Genomic DNA, 10,170 nt, shown 5'->3' on the forward strand with positions numbered 1-10,170 from the left:
TCGTTTTGACCAGCATTGTGAAGTAAGAAAGACTCAAATAAACAAAAGGATGTTATATGTTACTATGACAATAGTAAGGATTAATTTACCGTATCCTCTATTTCATTGTTATTGTACATTGAATTCACCCCTTTTGTGGTGTTATTCACTGGGTAGCCTATTACAAGTTATTAATTTGTGTCTTATGTTTATATATTTTATGTCTTAAATTATATTGTGTATTTGTATTTCTGACTATGATTGTAATTTTTGATAAATAAATAAAAAAAGAAAGGCTCAATAAATACTCACTGTTTTGTTCAGGCATGGGGTTTACAATACTGTTTTTGTTACTTAATATATCCACAGCTGGAGACTTGAGTTGGACTGGATTGAAAACCTGAAGATTTTACCTCAAATAAAAAAGAAATAGTTCCTAGTAAAAATAAAAAATATGCCATTGCAGGCAGAGAAAAAGATAAACCATAAAAAAATAGAAAAACACATACAAAAATAATTTAAGCGAAGAAAAAAAATTCACATATTCGAGTGGAAAGAAGTATACTTTAATCCCACCCCCTCTCCAAAATAAGTAGTATTTAATTATTTATAGTATATATAATAATCAGAATTAGTAATAAAATAATCACCACTTATCTTTACTTTATAACAAGATATAAAGAAATGTCAGCATTGTTATTTATCATTATATAGTTTATTAATCACCATTTATTTTTTTACTTTATAACAAGATATATCTTTACAAAACTGTTTTCTTTTTACTTAATATATTCACAGCTGGAGACTTGAGTTGGACTGGATTGAAAACGGGAAGATATTTTACCTCAAATCATTAAAAAAAACTAAAAAAGTGCAGTGCAAAAATAAACATCTGCAGCTGTATCTGTTATTAACTGCCTGACAGGAAAGAAGTGCAAGTTTGAACTTGCACGTCAAGTAGCGTAATCAAAGGGACTTGACTTGCGCCAGGGGTCTCAAAACCAGCTCTTCTACACATTTTCTCATACGGTTTACTTTTTGAATTTGAAGGTACAACAACCCAGTTTCCTGTGTGTTACGGCTGTCACCGGCAGGCTTCACAAACCTTAGCTGCCGCCCTGAGATGAGAACTGAACCGGAGCCCAGAAGGAGGAAGTGTGGGCGAGACCCTCCTCGCTCACAGCAGGGATGGATGCCATGCATGAATATGGCATCCATCCCTGCTGTTTCCTGTCAGAGCCAGCCTGTGTTGGCAGACACTTTATTTAAGTTATATATAGCACATCATTATTAGGGACATTTTCCTTTCAGTAATCCGATGTAACTGGTTTTCTCTAAAAGTACCGTATCAGATAAAGCTGACGGGTACACAACCGGGGCTTGTGATTGATGTGATGACGCACCCTTGTGGTTGATTGATGTATTTCAACTACAAATTGACCTATAGTGTATTTTATTATTGAGAAGGCTCAGACAAACATTGCACCCAGCTGAAAGCCATTAGAAGTATGTATTATTATAGCCCATTAAAACATTAAAAAGAACAAAGTGACTGAAAAATGACAGTCAAATTCTGTTTTGTTTTTGTTTTTTTGATGGCACCACAATGGTATAGTATCTCGAAAAGGTTAAGCAGGGATGGGGCAGCTGCAGTGCTGTCCGTTGTCTAATTATAGATGGACATTTCCCCTTTGGAGCATGTTATTATTAGAAATCTCACAGACCATTTGACTCAATAACTATGCACTGGCTTTCAGCAAGGGAATCCAATTTTAAACAAGTGGCAAATGATTCTACGCTGTGGTCTACAACAGAACTGAGAAAGCGGGATGGTAAAAATAATAATAATATGAACATACGTGGAGAGGATTTTTGGCCAAGTGCTTTAACAGTTAATATACTGGCAAAGCAGAGAATTTATAATACCATTTCAACAGCAGAGGTAATAGGCTTTTTCATGCTGCCTTTCCGCTGTGACTTACAGGGACTGAGCACTGATGGGATACACTGGCATATGTTGGCAGACAGATGGTTGTGAATGAGCAGATATTGTAAACAGAATCCTGAAAGAGATTACATCTTCTGAGATGTTTATGAGTTAATCAACAGAATTAAAAATATATACATATGTATGTGGGTTGTAAAAACATCATGAAAGATTTGATTCTGAAAGTGTTTATAATCATGCTGAATTAATTACAGCTTCATCATTAATCCATACTGAACAACACAGCCATCACTTATGAGGACTGAGGCAGGACGTGTGCTTAGAGAAAGGTTGAAGTAGACACTCTAGAAAATGGTAAAGGTGAAGAGTTTAGAGTGGCAGCCTGACTGAGCTCAGGTCAGGTTACAGCAAGGCTGCTGCAGAGTGTGTATGACTGTATCCTGCAGGCACATACAGGCAAGTTAGAAAGAAAACATTACACATGAAAACGGACACAACGTTAATGAGTTCAATACTTTATTCCAAAATAAATTAATATAAGAAGTGCAGACTATAAAACAACACAATCGGAGTGGTAACTGTTGTGTGTTCAGTGCTTTGTTTTACATACATGTCAGTGAAAAAAGCACATTAAGGCACTTTTAACCAATAAATGATGTAACATTTTGCAACATTCAGGTCAGGGTTGGTGTGTTTTGTAAGGCAGAGTAAGTCAAATTCTTAAAACTTTTAAGACTTGGTCGATTTAATGCAACAATGTGCGACATTTAGGTCTCTAATCAGTAAAGAATAGAAGTTAGTAGTTTCTGTTGGTAATGTAATGTAATGCAGGTCATCTCAGAAGCTCAGGTAAAGAAGGCTACTCCGCTCCGTCGATCACCTGGGTTAAAAGGTGGTTCTAGGTCTTTTCTCAACTTCCATCCATTCACCCTCAGTCTGTAACCCTTCACATGTGCTCTGGGTGGTTCTGCAAACACTTGACGAACTCTGTGACTGGGTGGCTGTTGAAGCAGATCTGGTATACAGCAGTGAAAAGAGGAAACCTGCAGGGGCAAAAAAAAAAAAGAAAGAAAAATAAATCATTAAAGGAATAGTTGACATCTTGGAAAATAGGCTTCTTCGCTTCCTTGCTAAGAGTTAGATGAGAAGATTGGTACAACTCACTTGACTTCTTGAAGTCTTTGCTGGTTTCCCAGCAACCTTAAAGTGAAGCCGATCAAATAAACTCCTCAAAAAAACGCAACTTGATTAAACAAGCAAGATAAAACATGTTATTTTATGAGTTTTAGAGGTGCTGGTAGACAGATTTTATTACGTTTGGACAGGACAAGGCTGGGTGTTATCAGTCTTTGTGCCACTACAGGGTCATCACTATGCTCCAAAGATATTGCTAATGAATATCTTTACTGTTCAAAAAGCAAAAGAACGAAGGGAGATTAATGCTTCAAATGCAATGTGAATGTTAGAAATCATTTCAGCAACTGTGTCGATATCAATGTCTGGAATGGAAGTCGAGAAAATTGTCTGTCCAAATAATTTGAGATTGTAGGTTTCTGTAGGAGTATAAACTCAGTATGTTATAAGTTGAAGTGTTTGCCACATAACTGACTTAGGGAAACATACACAAACAAAGTATTACTGAGAACACAAAAGCATTAACGGTCACCTTAATGTGTCATATTAAAAGGGTATTGAGCTGGGGAACGTGGGTCACTGGGGACATATAAGCTCCCACCAGCTTCTACCTGTAGCTTTATATTTACATTACAAACATGAGTAGCATCAATGTTCCTAACTCTCAGCAAAAAAGCATATTAGCATATTTTCCAAAATGCCAAACCGTTCCTTTAAATGTTTATGTAAATGTTTGGATAACATGCAAACACAATCAGATGTTATTTTCTAAAGGTTCCATATTCAAATGCATTCAGTAAAACTGACATGTATCAGTAATTGTAGGAATGATAAATGCCCAAACAAGCCATCATGTGATCCTCATAATAAAACACGAGACAAACTTACTTTTCCACCATGTTTTTCTGTTTCAAGATTTGGTGCACCTCCATTGCAGTCGCTGGACCTTGGAGCTTCTGACCGTTCAGTAGCTCATTCTCCAACTGCTCAATGGTCTGAAACAGAGAGACGTTTAGTGTCGTTTGAGTGTTTGATATATCACATTATCATGCTTCTAATCAAAAAAGGGAGGGACAGAGGAGACAAAATATATTCCTCCTACTTTGCCTGATTTGGCAAAAGCTTCCCCGATCTTGCGGTTGCGTCCACCGTAGCAGGTTGTGATGAGGTCAGCGATGCCGCAGCTCTCCAGGAAGGTGGCGGGGGAGACAGGGCATTCTGTGCAGAAGACCCTGGCAAAGGCGATCATCTCCATCAGGCCGAGACGAATTACTGCTGCCTTGGTGTTGTCGCCAAATCCCAGGCCATCGCAGAAACCTGCTCCCACTGCAACAATGTTCTGCAGCAACAATACAGATCACAGGTTAATGTTTTTGTGATATTGTTTTTTATGTGTTGAGGTAAGTAGTAATGCATATGAGGAATCTCACTGTTTAGAGACAAATCTGTTAACTGCTTTTGATTCATGTAGACATCCTGTTATATATTACTTCCGTATATATACAAAAAACAACAATGAGATTTTTTACAGTACATTTTTCAACATCACAATTTTTATGTATTTTTAAAAGCTCAAGCACCAGACATGACATTGAACTTTCAGCTAGTGCTCAAATATTGGTGGAAATAAAGGAGTAACTTTGTTTTTGATGGAGGAGAAAAGCCGACCTTGAGCGCCCCGCAGATCTCCACAACATCAGATTCCTCCACGACAGCCACACGGAAGTTGGTGGTCTGCATCAGCTCCTTCAGCATGGTCCCGTAGGCTTTGTCTTTGCACCCTATGTCAAAAAATAACAAATAAATCATCACCAGTTTCCATAGTGCAGCACATACGAAATGTATACTGTATAAAACTATAAATAGGCATATTTTACACTAGACAGAACAAAGAAAACTCTATTGTTCTGTCAAAACCTTTTAAAATAAAGCTCTGTGTTATTCCTTATTCACCAAAATGGCTCAAAAGTATGTGTATGGATGTGTTTTAAACAGAGAACCAGATAAACAAAGTACCTCTCATCTTGTTCTTTAAATAAATTAATGGAAAAGGTCAATAGACAAGATTTGACTTCACCGACGTGAGGTGGGAAGACAAATTCTAACCTGTAAGCATGGCATTGAGATCCAAAGCATTACTTTTAGAGGAAGTCATTTCTAAGGACAAATGTATGGAAGCCCATTTCTATCATTAAAAGAAAAATTAAGAGGAAAACTTTGTAATAAAAAAGTCCTCAAGTCATTATTTTGAGATACTAAGTAGTTATTTTCTCATTATAATGACTTACAGGATCTGTCCTTTTGCATCACATTGTTGTAAATGGGCTTTCATAAAAATGTTATTGTGTCCCCGTAAATGAAGGCATCAAATGTCCATCTATCCTCCATACCGATGGTTGTTTCACAGAACTTCTCCTCTGCGACCTCGTTGGCGATGTTTGCTCCCATGAGGACGGTCACGGCGATACCCAGCCTCCCTTTGATGACCTGTGAGATCAGCTTGAGACCCTCTGGACCTGCATCCACGCCCTGGAGCCGACCACACAATTAGCATGTGAAAATCCCTGTGCATCATTACATCCTATTCTTTAGTGCATTGTGAAATTTCTATTCTATTATGGTACTTGATGAATACAAACTACCAAGGCAATGTTACCTTGATGAGAGACATTCCTACAGCATCCTTCTTGATGTGATCTTTAATGGTGTCGCAAACTCTCATAATAAACTGGTGTGGGACCACAAAGATCAGGATGTCTGCTCCTTTCACAGACTCGGCCAAGTCTGCCACAGCCACCTGATGAGGAAAGATGAAATCTGGTGAAACTTCAATCCTAGACTTCCTGCCTAATTCCTGTTCCAGAGAAGTCGTCACCATCAGACCTCAATGACTATCGACCAGTGGCCCTCACATCTTACGTCATGAAGGTGCTGGAGAGAGTTTTGGTCAACCTGAGGCCGCAGGTGAGAGCCCAGCTAGACCCTCTGCAATTTGCTTACCAGCCCCACTTGGGAGTTGATGACGCTGTCATTTACCTGCTGCAACGAGCCCATTCGCACCTGGATGGTGGAGGAGGTACTGTGAGAATCACATTCTTTGATTTCTCTAGTGCTTATAACACCATCCAGCCACTACTACTGGGGGAGAAGCTGCAGGTGATGGGAGTGGATGACACAATGATCTCCTGGATTAACGACTACCTGACAGGCAGGCCACATTTTTTCCGTATGGGCAGTGTTCTGTCTGATGTGGTGGTTAGTGATACAGGAGCTCCACAGGGGACTGTACTGTCTCCTTTCCCGTTGACCTTATACACCACTGACTGTTGTCGTGTCACCTGCAAGAGTTTTCTGACGACTCGGCTGTTGTTTGGTGTATAAGTGAGGGACAGGACGAGGAGTACAGGGCACTGGTAGACAACTTTGTGAAGTGGACTGGACAGAATCACCTGGGCTGAACATCAGCAGACCAGAGAGATGGTGATAGATTTCAGGAAGAAGAGGAACACGGCTTTCCAACCTCTGTGCATTCTGGGAAAGGAGGTGGAGGCGGTGAAGGATTACAAGTACCTGGGTGTTACCATCAACCACAGACTGGACTGGAGATCTAACACTAAAGCTGTTTACAAGAAGAGGATGAGCAGACGAAGCTGAGATCCTTCAACGTGTGCAGCAAGATGTTGGAGATCTTTTATCAGTCCGTGGTGGCCAGTGTACTTTTCTTTGCTGTGGTTTGTTGGGGAAGCAGCATTGGCGCCAGCGACACCAACAGACTCAACAAACTGATCAGGAAGGCTGGCTCTGTGGTTGGCTGCAAACAGGACCCTCTGGAGGCTGTGGTGGAGAGGAGGACACTGAAAAAACTGTTATCCATCATGGATAATCCTCTCCACCCTCTCCAACTCACACTGGTCAGACAGCGGAGCACCTTCTCCAGAAGGCTGCTTCAGCTTCGCTGTCGTAGCAACAGATACAGGAAATCTTTCGTGCCACAATCCATCACTTTTTATAGTAACTCTCTCACCTCCGCCTGACAGAGAACTCTGCTCTCTCTACTGTTTTGTTTTGTATATATTATTATTGTTATAGTATATTTTGCATATTTTGTTGTATATATTATTATTGTTTATTGTTTATAGCACACTGTGCACTGTATATATACACTATGTATATATTGGATTCTATTTATGTTATGTACAAAGTTTTTATTTGCTGACGCACTACTGCTGTTACAAAATAATTTCCCAGTCTGGGATCATTAAAGTCATTCTATTCTATTCTATTCTAAGGAAACACCAAACAGTCCTTAAAGTTTTCATACTCACCACATTGGGGGGCAGCTTGTGGCCGGGGAGATACTTCACATTCTCGTGGTCCGTGTTGATGATTTCTGTGAGTTTACGGCCGCTCACCGTCTCTTCAAACACCCACATGTTCACTGTAGTGTTGAACGTGTCATATTTGGCGGCGTTGGCACCCACAATCTTAGCAATGGCAGAGCCCCTGTGGCCATAAACACACACAATGAGCACCCTGATGTGGAGACAGCAGCTGGTTGAAATTTCTCAAAGGTTACATTTTTTGATGTGTGATTATACACGGATTTCCCACTCTGTCGTGGTGCTGCAGTGATATTTGAAGAAAAAATGATTTAAAAAAAGTCACTATATATCTAATCTTGTGTTTGACAGTTTATTTTGAGTCTGGCTGATACTGACTTTTTAATTTTTTTTCTGTATTTTCACATAAGAAAATGTTCTTTGCATCCGTTATTACTGATATTTAAGAGGTTGTACACTGACCGCAAATTTTACCCTTAGAAATATATAAAAAGTCAATTTTTGCTACTTCCTGGATAATTTCTTATAGTTAGTTATTGTTTTGAAGACAACAGTTTATTTACTGATAGTGAACGACGAAAAACCAGAGGAATATTATCTTGGCATGAGGACAGTTTCATTTTAAGACTAGTGGATGTCCACATAACACGGGCTAAGTGCTGTGAGAAATCCCTTTTTAAGGTCATATATAAATTTTTAATATCAGTAAGTTTGGTATTTATTGGCACTTTTGACCTTTCACAACTGATCTCATTCAAAATTAATTCAGTAGGAAGGTACTTAGTTTAGTTTAGCTTAGTTTATTTACTTCAGGGACCATGTACAAAGTTCATTGGTTACATAGTGTAAAAAGATGATTTGTACCAGATTCTAGCTAAAAGCTAATTTCCATCTACAGTCCCAGGGCAGGTAAAAACAAGATTAAGAACACACACACACACACACACACACACACACACACACACACACACACACACACACACACACACACACACACACACACACACACACACACACACACACACACACACACACACACACACACACACACACACACACACACACACACACACACACACACACACACACACACACACACACACACACACACACACACAACTTAGTTTAAATGATCTCTCTGGACATGCTACAGCATTAAATTCTACTTACATATTAAAGCATCGATAATAATAAGTAAGATTATATTATAATTGAATACAATAATAATAACAATATTTGCTTAATTTATAGGTACCATTTTGAATGCAGGTCTTTCACCAGAACACTGTTGCCCATAAAGTCTTGATGGATACAGTGTATATATTCTCAAAACTGTATTGATCAATGTCTTCCAAACATATCACAGTGAAAATTAAACCACATATAGATGAAATATAAAAGAGGAATGTGTCTAAAAACTAAATAAGTCAGCAGAACACCGCTCTGCATCTTATTAACTTTATGAATAATTTACCTGCTGTCAATAAAGGATACATTGAGCTTTTTTTTCATTCGAAGTCTGGTAGTCTTTTAGACATCATTCACACACACCCACACACACAGACAAGCCTTCAACCAAGTGTGAAATCTAATCCAGGCAGAGAACATGGTTAGAGATATGGTGACTATACTGTATACTGTACCTACTGCAGCGCACCACTGACATACTTCTCAGTTTATACACTGAACTGAAAGACATCCAAAAGTGCATCAAAGTTAATTTGAGCATCTTAAATCCCTTCACTCACCAGTTACCAGAGCCGATCACACAAACTTTCTTCGCTGCCATGATGTGCTTGACCTTCCAGAAGGAGCTGTCTGCGAAGACAGTTGTAGCCGGGACAAGTGTATTTATACCGGACACACAGCTGAGGCTCAGGGCACACCCACTCCTGCTGGTTGGTCTGCTCTGTGGCCTCTCAGACAAACTCTCTCTCTTTATCTCAAAGCAGCAACAGGACAGTTTATTTCAGCTCAGAGCGACGTTTTACAAACATGAGTCACTGAGGTGGTAATATAATTTTTTAAAGGGAGCACACCAAATTTGTTTGGTTACATTTTTAAATTAAGTTACTGCCTGATGCAAAACGACAATCGTAGGGAATACATTGGTCCCTCAAATGCATCATAAACTAAAGCTGAAAATAATGAAATGAAACGATTTTGATAACTAATTTTGAGGTGAAAAGTAACTAAATGCATTTATTCAAGTACTATACTAGAGTGCAATTTTGAGGTTCTCAACACTCAACTACATTTCAAAGAGAAATGTACTTTTTACTCCATTACATTCATCTCACAGCTGTACTAGTTACTAGTTTGGATTAAGATTTTACATACAATACACAATGGTTACAGATTGTTATTTATCTAACTAACTAAACTAAGAAAACTAATTAGTAACCAAATTAGATGGGGGTCTTGTCTCTTTCAGATGTCTTTGAGTTGTTAGTTGTTCCACCAAGTGACTTAATATCTAAATATCTCAGATCGATTCATAAAGCCACTAAAGGGTAAACTATGAAATTATTTTAAAAAGCAAATAGAGAAAGTCCCCCAAAAAACTGATTTGTGCAGCAGAGCTTTGTCTTTCTTTTTGCCCCATTAATCATCTCATGACCTTGCATATTTATTTTATGAACCCCTCGTTTCTTCTTTTTTCTAAAGAATCTGAGTATATCCGCCACCTCTGACACATATTGCTGGTTTCTTTGTCTTTTAGTGCCAGACAGCACGTCTGAAAGGTTTTTTAGGCATCTAGCCATTTTC

General features: G+C 38.7%; 1 protein-coding gene across 1 annotated transcript; it reads right to left on the reverse strand.

Moving 5' to 3' along the window:
• Window positions 1-2,426: 2,426 nt before the first annotated feature.
• On the reverse strand, window positions 2,427-9,307 carry LOC310965467 (glycerol-3-phosphate dehydrogenase [NAD(+)], cytoplasmic-like). The gene is made up of 8 exons (XM_083939080.1): window positions 9,150-9,307; window positions 7,387-7,564; window positions 5,718-5,858; window positions 5,452-5,590; window positions 4,730-4,842; window positions 4,164-4,400; window positions 3,950-4,056; window positions 2,427-2,970 (listed from the first exon to the last, which is right to left on the reverse strand). Exons 1-8 carry the CDS (start codon window positions 9,188-9,190, stop codon window positions 2,874-2,876), a joined length of 1,053 nt encoding a protein of 350 aa, XP_083795206.1. The 5' UTR covers window positions 9,191-9,307; the 3' UTR covers window positions 2,427-2,873.
• Window positions 9,308-10,170: the final 863 nt, after the last annotated feature.

This window comes from Echiichthys vipera (assembly GCF_963691815.1).
Source record: "Echiichthys vipera genome assembly, chromosome: X".
Lineage (NCBI taxonomy): Eukaryota > Metazoa > Chordata > Actinopteri > Perciformes > Trachinidae > Echiichthys > Echiichthys vipera.

Excerpts from the sequence above, each read along its gene's own strand:
- LOC310965467 (XM_083939080.1), bottom strand. The coding sequence starts at position 9,190 with ATGGCAGCGAAGAAAGTTTGTGTGATCGGCTCTGGTAACTG. Across the intron at positions 5,859-7,386 it reads ACAAGCTGCCCCCCAATGTG|GTGGCTGTGGCAGACTTGGC; the intron begins GTGAGTATGAAA and ends TTTCCTCATCAG. Across the intron at positions 4,401-4,729 it reads AGATCTGCGGGGCGCTCAAG|AACATTGTTGCAGTGGGAGC; the intron begins GTCGGCTTTTCT and ends TTGTTGCTGCAG.